This window comes from Thamnophis sirtalis, unplaced genomic scaffold (assembly GCF_051295495.1).
Source record: "Thamnophis sirtalis isolate CommonGarterSnake01/CBP01778 unplaced genomic scaffold, rThaSir2_p1.2 scaffold_6, whole genome shotgun sequence".
Taxonomy (NCBI): Eukaryota; Metazoa; Chordata; class Lepidosauria; order Squamata; family Natricidae; genus Thamnophis; species Thamnophis sirtalis.
In genome coordinates this window covers 58,959,701-58,984,845 of record NW_028261386.1, presented here as the reverse complement: position 1 = coordinate 58,984,845, position 25,145 = coordinate 58,959,701, and the positions used below count along the sequence as shown (strand labels likewise).

The 25,145-nt window shown below is 39.9% G+C and overlaps 1 protein-coding gene across 1 annotated transcript in view; it reads left to right on the top strand.

The window, feature by feature from the left end:
- The window catches only part of CAPN11 (calpain 11), a 50,008-nt gene extending 31,346 nt beyond the window's left edge, over positions 1-18,662 (top strand). Inside the window, exons 7-22 of the mRNA XM_087717940.1 lie at positions 356-439; positions 524-609; positions 1,911-1,985; positions 4,386-4,546; positions 5,571-5,740; positions 5,840-5,851; positions 6,273-6,484; positions 6,761-6,800; positions 10,527-10,592; positions 11,916-11,973; positions 12,103-12,167; positions 13,229-13,297; positions 13,419-13,497; positions 15,623-15,739; positions 16,595-16,653; positions 17,088-18,662. Coding sequence (XP_087574066.1) covers positions 356-439; positions 524-609; positions 1,911-1,985; positions 4,386-4,546; positions 5,571-5,740; positions 5,840-5,851; positions 6,273-6,484; positions 6,761-6,800; positions 10,527-10,592; positions 11,916-11,973; positions 12,103-12,167; positions 13,229-13,297; positions 13,419-13,497; positions 15,623-15,739; positions 16,595-16,653; positions 17,088-17,114 — 1,380 coding nt within the window. The 3' untranslated portion in view covers positions 17,115-18,662. The remainder of the gene's footprint in view (positions 1-355; positions 440-523; positions 610-1,910; positions 1,986-4,385; positions 4,547-5,570; positions 5,741-5,839; positions 5,852-6,272; positions 6,485-6,760; positions 6,801-10,526; positions 10,593-11,915; positions 11,974-12,102; positions 12,168-13,228; positions 13,298-13,418; positions 13,498-15,622; positions 15,740-16,594; positions 16,654-17,087) is intronic.
- Positions 18,663-25,145: the final 6,483 nt, after the last annotated feature.

Sequence of the window (25,145 nt, the reverse complement as noted above, 5' to 3'; positions counted from 1 at the left end):
TATCCCTCCTTCATTTTTATCTTTTTGTGAACTAGGGAGGAGCATGAGATTTTGCATTGTTATTTCTTGGTCTGGGCTTAAACCCCATTTATCCAGTAGCAATTCTTCCTCATCCTTCAAGGCCATTCCCTATGCCCAGCTGCAAAAGTCTTTTCTAAAGTCAGCCATTACTTAAACTTTGGAATTTTGGCCCATCTTGAGAGTATTTTTTTTCTTGTACAGACTGTTGTCTCTCCGATCAAGAAGTTGTATTGCTCCTGCTGGTTCTGTGGCTTTAATTTCATGCCATCTGATTATAGATGGAGGGATCAGGACACCAAAATTATTATGCTGTGTGGTTTATCCTTTTTCTCAGATTACAAGTGCATTTGACATGGAAGCAGTTACCTTCAAGAAACTGGTGAAGGGTCACGCCTACTCAGTCACAGGATTTAAAGGAGTAAGTTTCTCTTTGTGGAATTACAAATATCAATTCAAGGATTTAATTACTTATGTATGCAGCCTAATGTCTCAAATTTTACAGGTGGAGTATCGTGGCCGTCAAGAAGAGCTAATTCGCATAAGGAATCCCTGGGGTCAGGTCGAGTGGACTGGCGCATGGAGTGATAGGTGAATCATAGAACTATAGAATTAGAATGTACTTTAGACACATCAAGTTCAGCTCCTGCTCTGTGCAGGATCCACTTTGACAAATGACCATGTTTGAAAGTTCATAGTAAAGAACACACTTCATTTGGCAGCTGACTGACAGCTTGTATAGTCAAAAAATACTTCCTGATAACTAGCCTTATTCCTTGATATTTTAACTTTTGGTGATGGCAGGACGCAGTGGTGGGTTGCCAAATTTTTTACTACCTGTTCGGGCACACTTCTCCGTGTGTGCAATGCTTCTGCACATGCGCAGAAGAGTCTGGGTGGGTGGGCGGAGCCTCCCGCCACCACTACTACTGGTTCCCTAATCTGGGCCGAACTGGGAGCAACCCTCTGGCAGGATGGTCCTAACAATAACTAGTGAGTCTGTTTCTTCTGTGTGATAACCCCACATATATATGAAGACTCCTGTCATATCTCTCTTCAGTTTATGCTAGCTAAACTTATCCATTTCCTTTAACTGTTCCACATAGGACTTGTTTCTCAGACCATTCACCATCCCGGTAACCCTCCAACTGTCCTTTTTGAAGTTACGGTGACCAGAATTGGACAATGTATGCTAAATGGGATCTGATTTGGATAGATTGAAACAATTACTTACTATCATCTGGGTTCTGTTAATGCCCCATTCCCCCAAGATAGCACTTGCCTTTTTAGTACTGACCCCACTACTGGCTCACATTTAATTTACAGACAATAAATACAGCAAAATCCCTTTCACATGTACTATTGCCAAACCAGTTCTTTGTCCTAGATGAATATTTTTTCCTACCTAGAAATAGAATTTTACTTTTTTTTCAGTTAAATATAAATTGTATTAATTTCATCTCCCTTCTTCAGCTTGTCTGGATGCTTTGGGATCTTCTACATCTAGAGAATTAATCAGCTAGTTTTGTGTCACCTGTAGATTTTGTAAATGTTCTCTTAACACACAATTCATGAGAGTGATTTGGTCCTATTATGTTATTTCCACTCCAATGGTCTCTGATACAAACAGTTCATATGTGTGACTGTAAATTTTAAAGACATTTTTAGAAAGGAGAGCCTTCAATGACATTGAATCTTTTTCAATTCCAATTGAAAATGCCCAGAATTGACTGTGACTTTTTTTCTTACAAAATATATACTACAGCATATCATTGAGCTTCCAACTCTTTAAATTAGCCATTTGCTATTCTTTAGTAGTAATGTTCACAGCTAAAATTGGAAGTAGAGAAGCAGTATAATAGCATAATTGCCTTTTTTTGCTGCCATTTTAGCTCTTCTGAATGGAATGATGTAGATCCTGATGAGAAGGATGAATTACAACTGAAGATGGAAGATGGTGAATTTTGGTAAGTTCCAAAATCTAGGGGCCAATTCTGTGTGCTACACATGTATCTTAAACGTTCCTAAAACTTTGGCAATATTTACAGCAGAAGTCAAGACTGAATAATTGCTTCTTAAAATATCTTTATATTAGATCCATTAATACAGTAGAGGAAGCCTGCATAGCTATTGAACTGTTTTCAGCTTTCTCCAAAAGAACAAAGTTTTCTAACTAAAAAAGAATTGAAATAAAGAATAACTGAGCACAGAAAACAGTGTCAAAGCAACAGAACAAGGTTGTCTGCATTGAAACATGTTCCAAAAGAAACATCTAGCACAAATATTAAAGATGTCAATAGTGCAATATCAAATATAAGCACAGCTGACTACAAGAATCAAAGCAGCTGACATACAGCACAGTTGCAGTTGCAACTGAACCCCTAGGATGCAGAATCGTCAAAGAAAAAAATACCAATCAATGCACCAAAATAAAAACTGAAATCAGCAAGCCAAAATCAGATGCTAGCAAACTAGAATGGATGAAAGAAGAAAAGTTGAAGAATAAGAAGCCCAAAGAATACCTGATCAAGAAGTACTACCTAGAAACAAGGAAGCACCATAAATAGTAAAATAACAAATAATAACTATAGCCAAGATCAGTAGATACAAAGTTGGAATTGCACATTATAAGCAGAATTGCCAATTTCAGTCAAATCAGAAATGTTTTTACCAATCCATCAATAAAGAGACTGCCCCAATGAAGCCAAAAGAAAACATAGATAAATACTAGGTATGGTAGTGAAAAGAACAGGGAAGATGTAGAATTGGTCAGTTCCAAGTGAAGCAAAACTGAATGATTTTAAATTGAAACATCTGCTTGGTTAACATCTGGCAAACCTACTTAACAAGCCAATTACCTGTTTACTGATAACTTTTAAATTGCTGACTGGTGTGGGAGCAATAGCATCTATTGAAAACAAGCTCTTTCCCACTGAGCAGAAAGGAAACTGTCCAAAAGGCAGAAGAACAAAAGATCTAATTGACAAGATGATTTTAGAAAACTGCAAGAGAAGGAAGACCACCTTGAATATAGCTTGTATTAATACAATACAATGAGACATTCAACTCCTCACTTCATGATTGGATAATCGTGCCTAAAAATAACATGAGTAAGTAGCCATAGAAAATGAAGAAATTAAAGTACTCTGAGGCTTTAGAAGTCACACAGACAAGCATCTGCATCTAACATCCCAGATTTTACAACTATTGATAAAAAAGACAAAACACATCTGAATAGTGGATGAGGCAGTAGGTGAAGACAACAGGAGATAAGAGAAAAGACTGGAGAAAATTATGAAGTACAAATACTTGTAAATAAGTAGATAAAAATGCCAAATTCAGCCTAAATATCTGGCTGACACTCCAGCCAACCATAATGACAGCAAATGAGTTTTATGAAGGAAAATCAGACTGCAAAAGTAAACACTGCATCATCAGCTTTTTAATGTTCCAAGCATCTTCAGACATGTGGATGGAAGTACTCCTGATCTTGTTGTACATGTATCGGTCCAGTTTTTGTATGATACTAAACTGTTCAGGCGATAAATATCAAAATTGATTGTGAAAAGCTCCAGGACCATCTTTTTAAATAGGTTGAATGATCCACCATGTAATAAATGCAGTTCAGTGTAAGTAAAGTGCACTTTGGAGAAATTAAAAAAATACTGATGGAAACTGAGCTATCTGCAGGGAAAGTATCGCAAGGACAGAATGAATAAGCAGCAGCTGTGAAAAGTGAATTCCATGCTAGGTATATTAGAAAAGCAATTAAAAATGAAAGTCAACAGTATACAAATCTATGCTCTATCTGATTTGGAATACATTCTGATCACTGTATTTGAAAAAGATACAATAGAGCTGGAAGATGTATGTAAGAGCAGCTAAAGCAATAAGGAGACTTGGATACTTTCTAAAGACAGACTAGAATGCTTGTAATTTTTTAGTTTGGAATAAAGGCAACTTGATTAAACTATATAAAATCACACATGGCTTGGAAAATATAAGCAGGGAATAGTTTTTTCAATGAAACCAGGTGCCTGCATGGAAGGAAATTTAAAACAGATAAAAGAAACGCTGCTTCACACAGTATGCAAGTATCCTGAAGTAAGCTTTCCAAAACCTATTGCAAGGGAATAATTTTGAAAAAAGTTATGTTTCTACTTCCTGCTTGCAAACACCCAGGAGGCACCTGGTTGGCTAGTGTGAAAAAGCAAATGAGGGACTAAGATGGGCTTTGACCTGGCCCAGCAGAACTATTATTACAGTTTTAGAGTACTGCACTGATTATTTTCTTCTGCTGTAAAGTTGCACTGAGACCATCATATCTGCTTTTGATATTGTTCTTACTATGTCTTTTGCTCCTTCAGGATGGCTTTTCGAGATTTTATGCGTGAGTTTTCTAGACTTGAGATCTGTAATCTCAGCCCAGATGCTTTGACAGCGGCAGATACAAAGAAATGGCACACTACATTATTTGAAGGAAACTGGCGACGGGGCAGTACAGCTGGAGGCTGCAGAAACCATCCAGGTAATAGAGATTTTCTCTACTTACTCTTCTATCTTCTCTGTTTCATACTTGATGGATTACTACAGGCTACATATAACCCTTGAGTTTCAACCGTTCACTTACCACCGTTCGAAGTTATGACATAACTCCTCAAGTATTTATGACACAATCTTAAAGTTACGAATGTTGCAGGACCATGGCAATCGTTCACACGAATAACCACAGAGGCACTGTAACATTTGCCCTGCCTATTCCTTCCCCCACTCCCTGGGGCAGGTCTCCACAGGAACTGGGCTTGTGGAGACTCACTTACCTTGTGACGATCGAGTGAGCTGTCCGTTCCTTTGCTTGCTTCAGTGCATTCATGCAGAACAGAAGCCTAAAGTAGTGCAAGATCATGCGAGATATTTAGGCCTCTATTCTTGATGAACCAAGGCCTGCACCAGATCCGGCCGAAGAGCGTTTGCATGCCGATGAGACTTGGGGTAGCAGAATCGCGTTGCTTCAAGTCTCGTCAGCTTGTGAACACTTTTCATGCCAAGACTGGAAGCTTCTGAATGAGATCACGGCCCCCAGAAGCTTCTAATCTTGGCACGAAAAACATTTGCAAACCAATAGGCTTGAAGCAATGCAATTTTGCTGCTCCAAAGTCCCATCAGCTTGCAAACCCTTTTCACAATGAGACTGCAAGCAGGCAAAACCGCTGGAGAGGAGACAGCTTGTTAGATCTTCACAAGGTAAGTCACCTAGCGTGGCCAGGAGTGATCATGTTTTTTTGACATGATTCATTCCAACAAATCCTCAGGTTCCGAATGTAATAGACAGGCTCCATTATATTTGTAATTCGAGGATTACATCACATGCAATTAGATTAAAAAGAGGACGATCTTGACCCTATTGAGAGGGTAGAAGTTTGAAAGTCAGCTCTCTTTTCCTCCATTGATTTTTATTCTTTGACTTGGATCTTCCTGGATCTTACTCATTTCAAGTTATGCTATCTAGATTTGGTACTAAGATTCACTACACTTGTCCCTTTGTCTTGCAGCTACATTCTGGATTAATCCACAATTCAAAATCAAGCTTTTAGAAGAAGATGATGACCCAGATGATGATGAAGTAGCATGCAGCTTCTTAGTGGCTCTGATGCAAAAACATCGAAGAAAAGAGCGCCACGCTGGAGGAGACATGCACACCATTGGCTTTGCCGTCTATGAGGTAACACCAAATCATTTTCTGGTTTTCCTATTCTGCAGCACAGCTTACGGAAATTTGTTCCTAATCTTTCTACCTCTCTCTATTTCTCTCTCCCCATAGGTTCCTGAAGAGGTATACCCTGAGCTCTACCAATCCATTTTTTGAACTGTTTGTGGAGGTGGAAAATGGCTGACTGAAATTGTTTGAGATGCAGATAGTCATCTCTCATGAGGGTGCTTTCCTCTTACTTGAAACCATCATAATTTGCCACAATTACTTTGATGGCTACGTGTATTAAGATATTCAATGCTGTATATCTTCTGAAACTTAAAAGAGTCAGTTGTTATTAAAGGGGCACAGAAGCCTGCCTCTGTAAAAACACACTCTGGGTGTGTAGGTACCTATTTTTAGTTCAAGAAAAGTGTTTTGACTTGTATCTTCTCCTTTGTGCTTTTGGGATGTGTGTGAGTGTGGTTATATACACACGCATATATTGGTTGGTACCTTGATGGTTGAACAGCTGTACAGAATCCCTGAACAACTTCTCTCCTAGGCCCAGGGCTGTCAAAGCGTTCATCTGAAGAAGGACTTTTTTCTGAGGAACCAATCTCAAGCACGTTCAGAGACCTTCATCAACTTGCGAGAAGTCAGCAATCACATTCGCCTTCCACCTGGTGAATACATCATAGTTCCCTCTACCTTCGAGCCTAACAAAGAAGCAGACTTCATCCTGCGTGTCTTCACAGAGAAACAGTCAGACACAGAGTGAGTCCATGCTTTATGACCTTCCTCTAATATTAGGGTTTTTTTCCCCACAGACCTATAAGTAGGCTTTAGGCTTTGTGCCTTCTGTCTGAAAATCTCCTGGGATATTAAGAGTTTACTTGGAGGAAAAATAAGCCACTGGGCACACATTAACACATCAGATCTCAGTTGCATCCATCTCTTAATAGAAGGCAGTAGGAGTAAAATGTTTCCCATGTCTTCTCTATTTTACAAGAGCATTGGTGTCTCTAAGTATTCTTTCTTTTCTTTTTTTAGGGTGCTTGATGATGAGATCTCCGCAGATCTACCAGATGAGGTGAAGTTGAACTACCAGGGGGAGTTATTTCTTTCATTGTTCTTGCCTTTTTCAATGCAGTGTCTGTCAAACGGTTGGACTTGAGTTCTCATGACCTTCTTGAATCATGGCATTGAGATTCAACCCACCGATTGAGAAAGAGCTCTTCTGTAGAGGTTTTTTTTAAAAAATAAAAAGCCATAAGATTGGCAGATGGTTTAAGACAAACCTGGTAACACCTGCTTCCAAGTTGCATGTTTCCATACTTGGTTTACCTTTAAAAAAAAAAACGAAGGCTCGCTTCAGGTTAAAATAGGCTTGGGTAAAAGGAAAAATAAGAAAGAATGGAAACAAGATGATCCAGGTAATGGGTGTAAGAAGGTTCTAAGTTGATTTCAATTCTGGGAGGATAGAACATATCCTCAGTACACATTTCTAGAAGATTCCAAGAATAGTCTAAACATTGTTTTATCCAAGTATTATTTAACATAGAAGTTGGTTGCGTCCGCTGAATCCCGCCCAGCCGCCCTGTTTAAGATAACCCGCTCCCTATTAAATAAAAGGGAGGTAGGGGAGCCCTTGCAGGGCAGAGCTGAGGATTATGCCCAATTCCTAGCGGACAAAATTGCTCGGTTTCGGTCGGACTTGGACTCCACCCCTGCAGTTCCAGCCGAGGCACAAGAGGATCAAACGGAACATCTCTGGGTTGAGTTTCAGGATGTTACCCCCAGGGATGTGGACAAGGCCATGAGGGCTGTGAGTGCCTCCACCTGCGTACTGGACCCGTGTCCCTCATGGCTGGTTACCAGCAGCAGTGAGGTGACACGAGGCTGGATCCAGGCGGTCGTGACCGCCTCTCTTCAGGAGGGGAACTTCCCCGCCGCACTGAAAGCGGCGGTGGTGAGACCCCTCCTAAAGAAGCCATCTTTGGATCCAGCTGTCCTTAATAACTATCGTCCAGTCTCCAACCTTCCCTTCCTTGGGAAGGTTGTTGAGAAGGTGGTGGCCTTTCAGCTCCAGCGGTCCTTGGAGGAAGCAAACTATCTCGACCCCTTCCAGTCAGGCTTCAGACCCGGTTACAGCACAGAAACCGCTTTGGTCGCATTGACTGATGATCTCTGGAGAGCCAGAGATGGAGGATTCCCCTCCATCCTGGTTCTCCTTGACCTCTCAGCGGCTTTCGATACCATCGACCATGGTATCCTTCTGCGACGACTGCGGGGGGTGGGAGTGGGAGGCACCGTGCTACGGTGGTTCTCTTCCTACCTCTCAGACAGGTCGCAGTCGGTGTTAGTGGGGGGGCAGAGATCGTCCCCTAGGCCCCTAACATATGGGGTGCCTCAGGGTTCGGTCTTATCCCCCCTACTATTCAACATCTACATGAAACCGCTGGGAGAGATCATCCGCAGGCACGGGATCAGATACCATCAATATGCGGACGATACTCAACTGTATCTGTCCGCCCCGTGCCAACTCAATGAAGCGGCAGACGTGATGAACCGGGGTCTGGAGGCGGTTATGGACTGGATGAGGGCTAACAAGCTTGTGCTCAACCCAGAAAAGACCGAGTGGCTGTTGTGTTTCCCTCCCAAGGATTCCACCAATATTCCATCTCTCAGGCTGGGGGGTCAAATTCTACACCCCTCAGAGAGGGTTCGCAACTTAGGAGTCCTCCTAGATCCACAGCTATCGTTCGACCATCATTTGACGGCTGTGGCTAGGGGGGCATTCGCCCAGGTTCGCCTGGTGCGCCAGTTGCGGCCCTACCTGAATCGGGAGGCACTCACAACAGTCACTCGGGCCCTCGTGACCTCTAGGCTGGAATACTGCGATGTGCTCTACATGGGGCTGCCCTTGAAGAGCGTCCGGCGTCTTCAGCTGGTACAGAACGCAGCCGCGCGAGCGATAGTGGGTGCACCGCGGTTCACCCACATTACACCTATCCTCCGCGAGCTGCGCTGGCTACCTGTCGACTTCCGGATGCGCTTCAAGGTGCTGTTAATCACCCATAAAGCCCTACATGGTAGTGGATCTGGATACTTGAGAGACCGCCTCCTGCCAATTACCTCCCTGCGACCAATAAGATCACACAGATTGGGCCTCCTCCGTATTCCATCGGCCAGCCAGTGTCGGCTGGCAACTACAAGGAGGAGGGCCTTCTCAGTAGTTGCCCCGACCCTTTGGAACGAGCTCCCCGTGGAGATTCGTACCCTCACCACCGTCCAGGCCTTCCGCACAGCCTTGAAGAACTGGCTAGCCCGTCAGGCCTGGGGATGAAGATAGTTGCCCCTCCCGAATGATTAATGCATGTTGGTACTGCTTTTATTATATGTGTCTTTGTTATTGTCTGCATTTCCCCTTCCCTGATTTATGTGAGCCGCCCTGAGTCCCCTCAGGGAAAAGGGCGGCCTACAAATGTCAATAAATCACTAAAAATCACTAAATCACATTTCTAGAAGATTCCAAGAATAGTCTAAACATTGTTTTATCCAAGTATTATTTAACATAGAAGTATTCAAGCATTGTTTAATTGCCCACAGCACCCATATAATCCCCCCACAGCACTCGTGTGGATCCAACCTTGACCAAATAAGCCCTTTGTCCTAATTTTATTCCTTTTAATTGAAAGGGGAAAAAGAAGCTTTAAAGTACCAATTTGTGTGATGGAATGTAGACCTGCAGGAGCAAAGAGAGAGTATTTTGACAACACAGAGCTTTCCCAGAGAGAGATCTGGATTAAGAGACTCCACAGTCCCAAAGGGGATGAGGGGGAGGATGAGAAGGAGAGGTTCAAGGCAACCACACCCTAGACACTTTATGGTGAACCTATGGCATGCACGGCACAGGTGGCATGCAGAGCCCTCTCTGCGGGCACACGAGCTGTCACCTCAGGTCCGTCATGCATGCACACTCATCTCCCGCCAGCTAGCTGGTTTTCGGGTCTCTGCCGCACATGCACCGGGGCGGGGTGCACTTGGGGGTCTCATGCTCGCATGCATGGGGTTGGTCACATGTGCATATGTGGGGGATGGGGCTCACATGGGGTTCGCGCGTGCATTGCATTATGGGGTGTGTGCTCATATGCACTTTCAGCACTGCACCAAAAAGGTTAGCCATCACTGCCTTAGAATCTCTTGAGCTATATCTAGTAGTTTAGAAACTTATAGCTTTAGTTTGGCAAGATTTCCTCCATTAGGTGTGTGCAAAGAAAGGATTGAGCTTGATGGATCTCACTGTCTCATTCAAGCCCAGAATTTCCCTTGCATCAAAGGGAATTCAGAATTGCTGTAGCTCTGCTGGTAGTGGAGCTTCCCTCCCCTTGGCTGTCTGGATTTCCTGACTTGTTTTTTCTTCCTAGCATTTTTCCACAAGTCAGGATCTGCTTTTCTTAAATCAACTGAGTGTTGCTCCAATGGTTGCAATAGGAATTAACTAATTGACTTGTCACCTGAATCCGATTATGTGAACTGGCCCCAAATCACCCAGCCAACTTTCATGTCTAAGGCAGGACTAGAACTCACTGGTGCCTGGTTTTAAGCCTGGAGCCTTAACCACTAGATCAAACTGCTCTCTAACACATTTGAGGGACTTGAATTAATCACGGGATCATAGCCAGCATTTGGGAAGTAAGGAGCATATAGATGAGGCAGGTTACTCTTTGTGCCTCCTACACATTACATCTAATGGGCCCTTGCCCAAAAGTAGTACGTGGATGGCTTAATCAGGTCCTATTTTTTGTTTCTTCAGGAAGAAATATCTGAGGATGATGTAGATGAAAATTTCAGGAATATGTTCCAGCAGCTTGCAGGAGAGGTAAGTATTGTGCCTTAGCTTTCCTATGAATTCTTTTGCCTTCAGTTGTATTATAGAGTGAGGAGTATGGAGAATAGCAGCTAGTTGCTGTGACTAACATAATATTGAGGAGGCTTTAAGTCCATTGCCATTTAAGCCAATTTAGTAGAAGAAGCAATACAGGTAGTCCTCAACTTACAAGAGCTTCTGTTGTAAGAAGGGGGTCAATTTTCCAAAGCACCCAAAGGCCAAACAAGGAATAATGGATGGAAACTGACCAAGGAGAAATTCAACCTAGAAATAAGGAGGAACTTTCTGACAGTGAGAACAATCAACCCATGGAACAGAAGTTGCCTTCAGAAGTTGTGGGAGCTTCATCACTGGAGGCTTTGAAGGGGAGACTGGGCTGCCGTCTGTCAGAAATAGTGTAGGGTCTCCTGCTTGAGCAGAGGGGTTGGACTAGATGATCTATAAGGTCCTTTCCAACTCTGTTAATCTGTTATATCTATCTAGTATTCTTTAGTGACTGTTAAAAGTTATAATGGCACTGAAAAGTGACTTACGGCCATTTTTCACAGGTACGACCTTTTTGCAGCATTCCCCTGATCATGTGATCAAAATTCTGTTGCTTGGCAACTGGTTCATATTTATGATCATTGTTGTGTCCCAAGGTCATGTGATCACCTTTTGCAGCCTTCTGACAAGCAAAATCCATGGGGGGAAATTAACTTAACATTCAAATTACTAACTTACCTTCTGCAGTGATTCACTTAACACCTGGATTACTTAATTTATCATTGCAATGATTCACTTAAAATCTGTGGCAAGAAAGGTTGTAAAATGGGGCAAAACTCACTTAATATATGTCTCACTTAACAACCAAAGTTTTGGGGTCAATTGTGGTCATAAGTCATGGACAATCTGTACATTTAAATCAAAGACCTCTTTGATATAACTGCCTTCAAGGTAAATCTGCTCTGAGCTTAATTTGGTTCATAGGATATTGTGGGAATAAAGTGAGACTTAAAAGCAGGTCTGTATCATCAAAAGCTTGGGAAAGTAGAACAAATGTTTATTAAAAATGCATATATCATGATAATGTTTTAAAGTGGTTGTTATTGGAATAAATTATATGGGCTGCAAGTGTACAGTACAGAATGTCTGTATCCAATGTTATGATCTTCCTCAGTGTGTTATAGCCATCCCTTGATACACATTTGTAGACTGCCCTAGGTAGTGTCAATATGTGAGAAATTATCAGTAATCTACTTTCAGAAGAAAGTGGGATTTTAAATACCTTTGAACTATTATAAGCAATTAATTATCTGTTCTCCATTATTCCAGGACATGGAAATCAGTGTTTTTGAACTCAGAACTATTTTGAATAGAGTCATTGCTAGACGTAAGTACTGTTTAGTCAATCCAGGATTATAGGGAGTGAGATACATCTTCATTTCCATATATGTATTCCAAGTATTATCTTAGAAATAGCTTCCTCTATAATTGTGGCTCTTTTTCTTCCTTTGTCTAGACAAAGATCTGAAGACTGATGGATTCAGCATGGACTCTTGTCGCAACATGGTCAATCTAATGGATGTATCCTCTCTGTTATAAATGAGAGGGATTTCCTGGTCATAATAAAACAGACAAGCAAAATATATTCTCTATAGCTTATCCTATGTTAAGAAATACCTGGGCTGCTACATTATTTTGAATTGCAAAATATCCAGATCTATTTAAGCTAGTATATAGCTTATTTTATTCCTGTGTAGAGTTTGTCTAGGCTGATAAGTGATTCAGAAATATGTTAAGATGGTTTATGACTAGAGATTGTTCATGCTTTGTATATTGTCCTGATACTCTTTTCTCGCACCAGTAGTAAGGCTTTACAAATGTTATGGATGGAGAGTTGGAGAGTTAAAGTAGGAAATTAATTGCAGATCTCATTTGAAAAAAAAAATCTTATCTTTACTTCGGTTATCTTGTTCAGATTTTTTTTTCTTCCATAGGAGCACTGATATAGCATAAAGAAGCTAGAGTTGATCACTGGGGAGAAAAAATTCTGAACAAATAAATGGAATTAAGCTATGAGATGAAACTACTTGACATTATGTTGACTCAAGACCCTTCACTGACAACAGTGATTGCCAAGAACCTTTGTAAACAAGCTTTAGCTAGGCATCACATTTTTCTTACCAGTAACTGCTTGCTGCTATTTTATTTTTCCCCTGGTTTGAGAAGAGCCTATTGAAATAATAAGTCTAGACTTTAAAACTTACTGATTGACAGTTCAAATCTCACCAGGCTCAAAGTTGACTCAGGCTTTCCATCCTTCCAAGGTGGGTAAAATGAGGACCCAGATTGTGTTGGGGGCAATATGCTGACTCTTAGAGAGGACTGTAAAGCACTAAGTGCTATTGCTATAGCTATTCTGTACAGTCAATTGCATTATAAAGTAATTTTGTGTGTTTATTGGGTGAACATGGAAAGGCCAGAATCCTGCCAACATTATTTATGGGTTTGTATGCATGTTCTGGGCATCATAAAGAAGTGGAGCACTATTTTCCCATCAACTTGCCAATATTTCCCCACTTTCAGATTATAGGCCATTCTTTTTTACATTTTGAAGTTCTTTCCTTGACTATTTTGCTCTTCAGAAAGACGGCAGTGCTCGTCTGGGTCTTGTAGAATTTCAGATTTTGTGGAACAAAATTAGGAACTGGCTGGTAAGAGAGATACAGTGCATATGTGTGTGGTCAACACAGCTTTTGATGGAAGGATGGTGTTTAAAGAATGGGAAAAGTAATCTTAAGCACTTTTTTGTTTTTTTGTTTATGTGTGGGGCAGAATGTATTTCGCCAGCATGACCTGGATAAATCAGGAACTATGAGCTCTTACGAGATGCGTCTGGCCTTGGAATCAACTGGTGAGTCTGGAAGGGATGGTTAGAAAACGCTGAGTTGGTAGGTGTAGGAATCTTTATCAGCCAAAGAGACTGACATATTGATTATGCTACATATTTTGAATTTTCATTTATGCTGAATAATGAATGAATAATAATTTGTTCAATTGTTCTTTTTTTTATAAACTTTTATTTTAAACACATAAACACATCAACAGAAACAGACACATGACTTAAAACAACATAGGAACAATAAGTTCCATCGTATATCATACAGCAGTTCCGTATCGGTTTCTTTGCAGTTAGTGTTTTCCTTCTATACATTTCTATCTTGCGTTCATAATCTCCTTATTCGTTATCCATTTTTATGTACAATTCTATATTTATTTATACTTAGCTATTTATAACCAAATATTATTTACCTATATTGTGCTTTATATTTTTACTGTCATTTATTCTCTTACATACAGTTATAGATATACATTCACATAGTTATTCTTTTTCTTTGCCATTCTTATACTATAATTATTCCATTTAAAAGGTTATAAGGTATAATTTGGATTGCTTTGTTTACCATCCCTAGCACCTGCTATGACACCACCTTATTTTCTCTTTCTTTTCTTTTCTCTCTCCCTTCCTTCTCTACTTCCTTCCTTCCTCCTCTCCTTCCCCTTCTTCCTTCCCTTACCTCTCCCCTACTCCTACCCTCTTTCTTCTCCTTCCTACCCTCTCTCCTTCTCTTTCTCTCTCTTCCTCCCTCCTCTCCTCCTTTTTCTCTCCCTTCCTCTCCTTACCTCTTTCTTCTTCCCTTACCTCTCCTCCACTCTTCTTCTTCCTTTCCGACTATCCTTCTCTTTCTCTCTCTTCCACCCTCCACTCCTTTCCCTTCCTTCGTCCCTCCCTTGTTCAATTGTTCTTTTATACCTGGCAAATACGATCAATAGAGAGTGAAAGGATGAAAGGAGAGTGAAATCCCTTTCTCAAGCATGGAAAATGAAGCTAATCAATACTATGGGTTGGGTTCCAGCCTCCCAGATTAGCTATGAGAACTTTGGAAAGTGCTTGGCCACTGATGTTAATGCTACTTTCACATTCTGATTTAGACATCTTTGAATTTGAGAACATTCTTGGGAATTGAAATTCTGTGATGCATAAAAATATGTTATCCATGTTGTTGAACTTACTGTGCAAAGCTCCAGATAGTACAATCATTTCTGCTCCTGCCTGAATCGCCCAATTCTTTTACATAGTTTGGAAACGCAAGAAACCAAAATAAGCATTGTACTATGCCTGTGGAGCTTCTCCTGCCCTTGACTGTACAACTTTTTAATGAAAAAGCCTTGAGCATTCAGATACCTCTTAAGTATGGGGTGTGGCTTTGCCTTTCCTCTTTTTATCTTCAGGAAGTGCCAACAGTAATCCAGACTTAGTTGCCTTTATGATTCAATAGAAATCTCTAGGCTTGATCCTCCCAATTCTATTTTTAGCTAGACATGATCCAGAATTTTTTTTTAGCTCCTCTAATTCTGAGGACACTGCCCTGAGAGTTCAAGTCCCCAATCAGCATAGCTTAATCTCTTATAGCTAATCTAATCATTGCTTGTTCAATTAAATGAACAAGCAACTCAATCTTGTTCCTCCAAGGAAAACCTCACTTAATAATATAACTCATGGTGCACTATTAGAGAGCTTTTTCCTGGAGGAGCAAGATAGACACATCCTTTCCCCTCCATTGTGAATTTAAGATATGATTTTCCTAAGAAAGATTCTAAGGGAAAACATGTCCTGGAGTCTCTCTTTACTCACTCCAAGGAGTATTTGCTTTTGGGGAAAAACAAAAAATGTGATTTCTTAACTGCAAGTACATGCAGATCAATAAGTTGGTATTACCACTGCATTTCTTCCAAACATGGTAGGATTTGCCTCCAGCCTCTAGCAGGAATTCACTCACAGCACCTGCTTCTGTATAAATATAGACAATTCCAGCAACTAGGTGATTCTAGGCTCCTTCTAAAGATATGTCATCTAATGAGCTTATACCTAATGTTTTTCAACTTTCCTGAATTTTTAAATCATTTCCTGAATCTCTTCTAGTATGCCTCATGACTTTCACTATGCCAAGGCTAATGTTCTATTTCTAAATCTTTAGGTTTTAAACTGGACAACAAGTTGCATCAAGTGATAGTAGCACGCTATGCTGATGAAGCAATGGGTGTGGACTTTGATAACTTTGTCTGCTGTCTAGTCAAGCTGGAAACTATGTTCAGTAAGTGCTTATAGTGAAGGGGCTGATAAGGCAGCCACCTCCAGAGGCCATCAATAACCCTCATTTCATGTAGATTCATCTCTAAGCATGATGTGTGAATTTCTGCTTTATTCTTGCAATTTGACTGTAAAAAAAAACAGCTTTGCTACACCAAATCCTTAAACTGTAAAATGGGTGGGATGGAGGGAGGGAGAGGAGGAAAGAAGGAAACTCCTGTTGAGGTATAAATGAATTCCAAAATCAGCTGATTATACAATTCATTTAAACCTCCATAGGGGTTGATGTAGCACAACCATTTTAGCTCCCCAAATGAAACTCTGTGAAGCTATTGAAGTAAATTGGGTTATTACCAAAATCAAGTCATTTTTTTAGTGGTTATCTAGGTTCCACCACAAAACCGCGGTAGACTAAAGCGCGCCGACAACACCGCGGGGCTAAAACCGCGATGTCAAAAGCGCGCCCACAACAGCGCGCCGACAACAGCGCGCTGACAGAAGCGCGCTGTAACATAACCCTAAAAATAACCCTAAACCTAACCCTAAACCTAACGCTAAACCTACCCTAAACCTAACCCTAAACCTAACCCAAAACCTAACCTTAAACCTTACCTTACCTTAAGTTAAATCGCGCTTCTGTCGGCACGCTGTTGTGGGCGCGCTTTTGACATCGCGGTTTTAGCGCCACGGTGTTGTCGGTGCGCTTTAGTCTACCGCAGTTATGTCGTGCCACAGTTATCTATTCCTTTGTCCAAGGTTTGATATGTGAGCTCCTATGTGGAACTAGTTGACGATAAAGCTGGAATAAAAATCCTTTTATCTAAATGACTTTTCTCTTTATTTTTTAAAAACTTTTCAGGATTCTTCCGTAGTTTGGATCCAGAAGGCTCTGGGAGTGCTGTGATGAACCTTGGTGAGGTAAGGAAGTTAAGACTGTTTTCATTTATTTTTAACTATTACTTTTTTATTTTTAGAATCTTTTGGACATAACTGGATATGGCAGAAAAAATGAGCAGATTAGAAGAGATGGAAGGAAAAAAACAAGGTTTAGTCCTATTTTGATAGATAATAGTGTTATGATTGAATTGTAGGAGAGAAAGACTTGAGAGAAAGCTAAGTTTTGGTTTGATTACTTTACTTTTGAAGTAGTGATGAAATATCCAAGAAAATATTTCTATATCCAAGGAAAAAGGAAAGACATGTGAAGATCTATATGAAAAAAAAATCATTCTGACAACATATGACAATTAAAGTACCTTTAAAATTTGATTCCTACATAATTCTGAAAAATAGAGCAGATTATAGCCTAGTGTATCATTCTGAGTTTCTTTGTTGCTTTCTTTTCTCCACAGTGGCTGACATTCACAATGTGCGGCTAATACAGTGATGGAACTTCATAAAGACAACCAGATGGGACTGGGCTATCCTGAGTGCCTTCCATATGTCAGATCTACAGACATAGGATGTCCCATCAACTCTATCCATTCTTTGCCAACGCATCCAGTCCAGAACCTGCTTTCTTCTTCCTCTTGGCAACAGACCCAACAATATCCTGTGATTTATGTTCTCTCAGATTTACGTGTCAAAGCTTCTTCAGGAAGCAGGCTATTTCCTGCTATTAGCATAGGTCTTGATAGCAGCATTATAGGAAATGGGGAAAAGCAAGTCAAGGGGCACAGATGCATGTTTGTTCATTCACTGCATGCATGTTTTAGTGATTTTATTGAGCTTGTCAAGCCTTTGGAGTGAGCAAGAGGCAGGATTGTAGTTCAGCTATATCTCCTGATCAATTAGTCTTTTTCTCTTCACTGGCTATGGCTGATTTTGATCTTGCAAGAAAGCCTCACTCTTTTTGCTGGGAAGTTCTGCATCTACTACTTTGCTTTTCTCTTGTGAGAAAGTTACAAAGGGAATTGTATCCCTAATTCAACTTTCAACACAATGCTTTCTAAAATAATGCAGTGACACTCTGAAGTGGTGCCAAAGGTTGGTGAAATCAGGCATTTGCCAAGATGACTAAGAAACTCTGTTGTCACGAAAGGCCACTATTTTCACTTCATGAAGGAACTCAACAGAGGCAGAGGCATAATGCTCAGCTTACAAGCTCTGTTTCTTCCAAGGGATGATGGGACTGCATTGAGAGTCCCTGCAGTTCATAAACTATACCAGAAACAGATGTGCTCCATATTGAGGTTTCTGTTCTTTCACTATTAAATTAGAAAAGCTAATCATCCAAGTCATTAGAACAGACTCAGCTAAGCAGCCTCTCCTGCTAGACTTGTACAAAATCCTAGGTAGAAAATGGTCGGAAAACATCTTTACCAGTGACCACACTGGAGAGTGTGGCCCCCTTCCCTGCTTCCAATGTAAGAACAGTCTTTCTAGATTTATTAATTTCAAGTTTTAAAAACTAATATAGAAATAGTGAAGTGTGCTTAAGGGTATGCTTTCCTGTTTTTTTTATTTATCTCCACTAGACTTGGAGATTTTTAACAACGAAAATATTTTTTTTAAAGCAAAACTAAAGTGTCTCTTGAACTTTATGTTTTATACATAGTAAATGAGAACATCAACATATTCCAAATATAGCCTTCTATTTCAGAATATTTTCTGTTCCTATGCAACTAAGGATGTTGTTTTGACAGAGCTTGGTGAATGGGCTAGGACAGCTACTGCTGAAGTTGTAAGCATACATCAGGTCACTACATGCCTTGCACTCCAAGCTTTTAAGAGCAATATTTATGTACAACAAACAATGTGGCTTAATTGAAGAAAAATGTTACTTCTGAGTGTTGTTTCCAGTTATGTCTCTGACTTGTCCTTGGCTAAAAATATCGCTCTCCCTCTCTTGGGTTGCTGGGTTTTTTTTGCTAGTAGCTTTAATATTCTGAAGGTATCAGAGTGGAATAAAATATCTACACAGGAAATACATGACTTTGCGGATCACTTCTTACTACTTAATAAGTCGCTGCAGTAATATTGAATAGAATATCCCTTCAGGTAATGATATCCATCCTACATTGATTGAAAAGGGTCAGGCTAAATGTTCCCATCTATCCTGCGGTTTCATCTTTCCCCAAATGTCCAACTTGCATAGTTAAGTAATTTGTACAAAAGGGGAGTTTGTACTGTATAGATACGATCTCAAAATGGTGGTCCAATTTTTGATTAACAAGCGCAAAACAACTATTTATAAGAATATCTACTAAAGCCTAATGCTTTAATTTAGAAATGTTCCAGAGGGGATCCTATATTAGTGGCATAGAAGAAAGATTGAAAGTCTTATGCTTTACTAACCAAATAAGGAAATTATTTATGTCTTCTGGGCTTTCCTAGGAAGATTATTCATTTGATTAAAAGAATGAGGTCACCACTCTGTAATCTAGTCCTCAGAAAAAGGGGGGACCCTGTTTTCAGTCTTCAAGTCTTCAAGAGCAGATTTGTAAACAGTACGTTCTTTTGCCAAGAGTTAGGTTTTCAGAAATTTTACTAAAACTGCTGCATGAGAAAAGTGGGAGCTGAAAATTCAGATTGTAACATGGATGTGAGGTTTAGGTAATCAAGTCCCAGCAGAGGAAAGAGAGGCCAATGTGCTGAACTAGGACTACCAGATCTGGGCAAATGATACTAAATGGCATAGTTTTGTTAATCTATTTCATTTGACACTGTAATCATCCACAGAGTCCACATTACCCTTGTAATAGTAGAATATTCCCCTACGCAATATTAGTCCAAACTCATTCATGCTCTTATGTCCAGAGGCTGGCAATGACCTTACTGCTTTCTTGCAATGATGTATATGCTCTCTTGCTGCCTTAGTCCAAATTGCAATATGTAAAATAATAGAAATTTATCAAATTCTGTTCATATACAGGTAAAACTCGAAAAATTAGAATATCTTGCAAGTTCATTTATTTCAGTAATGCAACTTAAAAGGTGAAACTATGAGATAGACTCATTACATGCAAGCAAGATAGTTCAAGCCCTGATTTGTCATAATTGTGATGATTATGGTTTACAGCTCATGAAAACCCCAAATCCACCATCTCAGAAAATTAGAATATTACATGCAATCAATCAAACAAGGATTGTACATAGAACAATATCTGACCTCTGAAAAGTATAAGCATGCATATGCACTCAGTACTTGGTTTGGGCCCCTTTTGCAGCAAGTACTGCCTCAGTGCAGTGTGGCATGGAAGGTTCCACCACAAAACCGCGGACGACAAAATCGCGGTCGACGAAAGCGCGTATGTGACATCATCACAGCGTGACGAAAAAGATAGAAAAATGTAAAAATAAAGCGAAAACCTTACCCTAACCCCCCCAAACCTAACCCTAAACCTAACCCTAAACCTAACCCTAAACCTAACCCTTAACCTAACGAAAAACCTAACGCTAACCCTTAACCTAACGCTAAACGTAACAACGCTCTAAACCTAACCCTAACCCTTAACCTAACCCTAACCCTAACCCTTAACCTAACCCTTACCTTTATGTGAATCGGCTTGCTGTAATTTAATTTTTATTTCAATTTTTCGATGTTTTTCGTCGCATTGTGATGACATCACATACGCGATTTCATCGACCGCGCTTTTGTGGAACGCGGTTTTGACGGGTCACGGCATGGAAACTATCAGCCTGTGGCACTCTGAGGTGTTATGGAAGACCAATATGCTTCAGTAGTGGCCTTCAGCTCTTCTACATTGTTCGGTCTCATGTCTCTCATCTTTCTCTTGGCAATGCCCCATAGATTATGGGGTTCAGGTCAGGCGAGTTTACTGGCCAATCAAGCACAGCAATCCCACGTTCATTGAACCAGGTTTTGGTGCTTTTGGCAGTGTGGGCAGGTGCCAAGTCCTGCTGGAAAATGAAGTCAGCATCCCCATAAAGCTCATCTGCGGAAGAAAGCATGAAGTGCTCCAAAATCTCCTGGTAGACGGCTGTGTTGACCCTGGACTTAATGAAGCACAGTGGACCAACACCAGCAGATGACATGGCTCCCCAAATCAACACACACTGTGGAAACTTCACACTGGACTTCAAGCATCTTGCAGTGTGTGCCTGTCCATTCTTCCTCCATACTCTGAGTCCTTGGTTTCCAAATGAGATGCAATCGTTGTTCTCATCAAAAAAGAGGACTTTGGACCACTGAGCAACAGACTAGCCCAGGTAAGACGCTTCTTATGTTGTTTGTTGTTCAGGAGCAGCTTGACAAAAGGAATACGACATTTGAAGCCCATGTCCAGAACCCGTCTATGTGTGGTGGCTCTTGATACACTGACTTCAGCCTCAATCCACTCCTTGTGAAAGTCCCCAACACTTTTGAATGGCCTTTTCCTGACAACCCTCTCCCGGCTGCGGTCATTCCTGCTGTTTGTGCACCTTTTTCTTCACACTTTCCCCTTCTACATAACTTTCTATAATGTGCTTTGATACAGAACTTTGGGAACATCCAACATCTTCTGCAATTACCTTTTGAGGCTTTCCCTCCTTATGGAGGGTGTCAATGATGGTTTTCTGCACAACTGTCAGGACAGCAGTCTTTCCCATGATTGTGATTACTACTGAACCAGACTGAGAGACCATTTAAAAGCTCAGGAACCCTTTGCAGCTGTTAGGGCTTAATTAGCTGAGTGGGACACTTTGAGCCTAGAATATTGCACCTTTTCACAATATTCTAATTTTCTGAGATTGTGGATTTGGGGTTTTCATGAGCTGTAAGCCATAATCATCACAATTATGACAAATCATAGCTTGAACTATCTTGCTTTGCATGTAATGAGTCTATCTCATATATTTCATATGTATGTATGTATGTATGTATGTATGTATGTATCATCTTTTAAGTTGCATTACTGAAATAAATGAACTTTTGTACATATTCTAATTTTTCAAGTTTCACCTGTATGTTTGGTGTTTGTATGTGCATGCATGCGTGTGTGCAATTTTATTAATAGTGATTAAAATTATTGGAAGCAAATGGATTTTCTTAGGAACCATTTGTTAAAGCAGATTTCATAAATATTTCTATAAAAATTTGCAGACTACATTATAAAAAAAATCTACAGATCATTTGCATGAAAAAATGTTGAAATATACTGTACATTACCAACAACTAATTATGAAACATCCAAGAATAAAAATACCATTTATGTTTTTGTTGAAAAAAATAACATAATGGAAGGGTACTGTTCCAATGTTAAATTTACCATGTATTTGCTGCTACGTGGTAAGATGGCTAAAATTCAGAAAAGGGGGAAGTAAATTGAGTTTCCAAGCTATATCTATATTACTTTACAGTCTTAAAAATAGTAGGAATTGTCTGCAGATAGAAAAACCTGATTCTGATGAAAAATTCTTGGAAACTCTAAGAATTGAATATTATTTCATAAGCTTCTATTGGATTGCAATATTTCTGCCTTAATATAGATATGAATTGTTTTACCTGCCATATTCAGCATGGTTGCTTTCATTTTTTTAAATTTTAGACCAGAAATTGTAGTCCATCAACAAGTGTAACAACTAGTCCATACATGACAAAGTCAGCTCACAAATATCATTGAAGTAATTAAATTGGAAGAGTAGGAAAGGTAGAGCTATTAAACCTGTAATATTTACAGTGATCCTTGTGTCAAAATGTATTGTAGCAAGCGGTGGTAATCTCAATTAATCTCTCTAAAATAGCATTACACAAAACAGAAAAGCTGACAAAAATATAAAATCCAATCCAAGTCTATATTTTATCCAGAAACCAGCAGGTGGCATAATAGCTCTTTTAACACAGATTGCAATCCTGCCTCTTCATTGTGGTTCCTAAAATGACTGGAAGATGACTGTGGCTGGGTTTAAGAATATAGGGAAGCATTTGTTAGATTGGTTTAAGGGAAATTATGCTCAGTCATTGCTTTAATATATAATTCAGAATGAGAACTTAAAGATCTTCAAAGAATTTATGAATAACTACCTTAAGTTTATGCTGGACTAGTATAAAAAAATGTTAAATAATATTCCAAGTAAGCAGTCCCTACTCTTTTTAGGCTAGATTCATATCACATGGAAAGGCTGAATGAATTTAAAACAAAATTGATGTGCCTTGAGCTTTCTGGTTTTTGGGATAGCTCTACTCCAATCATGGTATTTTTAGAATTATCCTTTTTTTTGGAAAGTGGAAATGACATAGGGATTATTTTTGCAAAACATTAGAAATACTTTTCTTCTTTAGTTTTGCTATGGCACAGCTCCTGACCAATAATTTTAAGTGAGATGCCAATTTATAGTATGATTTTCTCTAAACAATTAAACTGGAATTCAGGTTATTCCCGATTTGAAAGTGTTCTGGAAAAACGATCTAGAGAAAAACAAAGCTTCTCCCATGTGGCATTAAATATATATACGTACATGTATATGTATACGCATATGCATACGCATATGCATATGCAATGTATGTGTGTGTGTGTGTGTATATATATATATATACACACACACACACACGGTATGTATGCAGCAGTTTGAGTCATCCAGAAATTAAAATTTGAACCAAAAGTCAACTGTTGCAGGAAATCAGCTCTTAAAGTAAACATTAACATCCCAAGTATTTATTTAAATAGAGAAAAATCTAACTCTTAATATCCTTCAGCTTGTAATAGTAATAAGCTTTCATGGACTTCCTGTGCTTCTTTGGCGTGAGCATTCATCATGCTAGGTGGCTACAACTGAAAAACCATGTGCCAAGCTTCCAACAAGCGCAGTTTGTTCTTTCCTTCCTGGATATTGCTTCTGTTTCGGTTCAACAGTCCAAAACCCTGGGAGTAAGAAAGGATCCTGACGGTCAGTCTTTAGAGACAGTATATTTAGCACCACACAAAGCTTTACCCTGGTAAGGCTTTGTAGGAGGCCAGCATGCTTTTCCTGTGTTTTGGGATTAGCTGCACCACACAGCTGGATATGAAAAGCTTCCAGGAAACTTGTATGAATGGAGAAGGTGGAGCTTTCTGTGGCTCACCGAATGTAATTCAGTGTTTGGCAACATCTTTTTTCCATTCCTCTTTTCTCCTGTATGGGTCTCTGAACAGCCCCAATGCAAGGGCTTTTGAGGTGTCAACAAAGCCATCTGGAGGCTATGGCACCAGTTAGCCAGGGTTGGCAGACTGCCATCAACAGCTCCAGAATCTCAAATTGGACTAATGTACTGGGGAGAGCTGCTTCCCAAGATTTTTTTTCCCCACTTGTAAAAGTTATTCTAGGCATATTCCGATAAAGAAAGAGGTTTCCTTGGTGTGCTAAAAAGAGTTCTGACGCTCTGGCAAGTGTCTTCTTATTAAGAACTTGCCAAACAGAGCTGCATTTCAAAGAACCCCTTGGGACTGCCTGAAGGATAAACTGTTGGAAGTATCTTGCTTGGCATTTCATTTTTGTCACATACTTATACACTGTAGGGATTTCTTCCCTAGTTATGCATTTATTACATATGTATTATTGCTCATATTTATTAAAGGTAAAGGTTCCCCTCGCACATATGTGCTAGTCGTTCCCAACTCTAGGGGAATGTGTTCATCTCCGTTTCAAAGCCAAAGAGCCAGCATTGTCCGAAGACATCTCTGTGGTCATGTGGCTGGCATGACTAAACGCCAAAGGTGAATGGAACAGTGTTACCTTCCCACCAAAGTGTTCCCTATTTTTCTACTTGCATTTTTTATGTGCTTTCGAACTGTTAGGTTGGAAGAAGCTGGGACAAGTAATGAGTAAAGTGCACTCCTTTACACAATGCTAGGGATTTGAACCGCTGAACTGCCGACCTTCTGATCAGCATGTTAGCCACTGAGCCACCACGTCCCTTCATATTTATTAATAGCATGCAATTTGTAATAATTTCCAGAACAATCTACAAGAAAACCAAAGCAATTCATAATTAAAGTTTGCTATAGTCTCACAATAAAATTCAAACTAGCATGCCTGAAATACCTAATCTGGTTAGGTAAATTAGGGTGACCAGATACAACAATAAAAGGTTTCCAGAACATTAAAAAAAATAAAAAATAGCCTTACACAACAAACTCCGTCTGTTGAAATGGCAACTCCCATAAAACCTTTCTGTTTGAGGTCTATGGAGATTCTCAATCACCCAGGTCATGGTTGTCCCAAAGGTGCTTTTCCAAAAAGCAACTGGACTTTCTTGTGTGTGTGTTTTTTGTTCTTTGAAAATATTTCGCTTCTCATTTAAGAAGCTTCTTCAGTTTGCTTCTCAGAATTGAGGAAGCTTCTTGGATGAGAAGTGAAGCATTTTCACAAAAAAGGAAAAAAAATCCTTTTGCTTTTTGGAAAACACCTTTGGGGCTTTGTGTTGGCCCCAGCTATCCTAAAAAGGATCCATGCAGTTGCTGGGCCAATGCATTGTATATAAGCAGGGA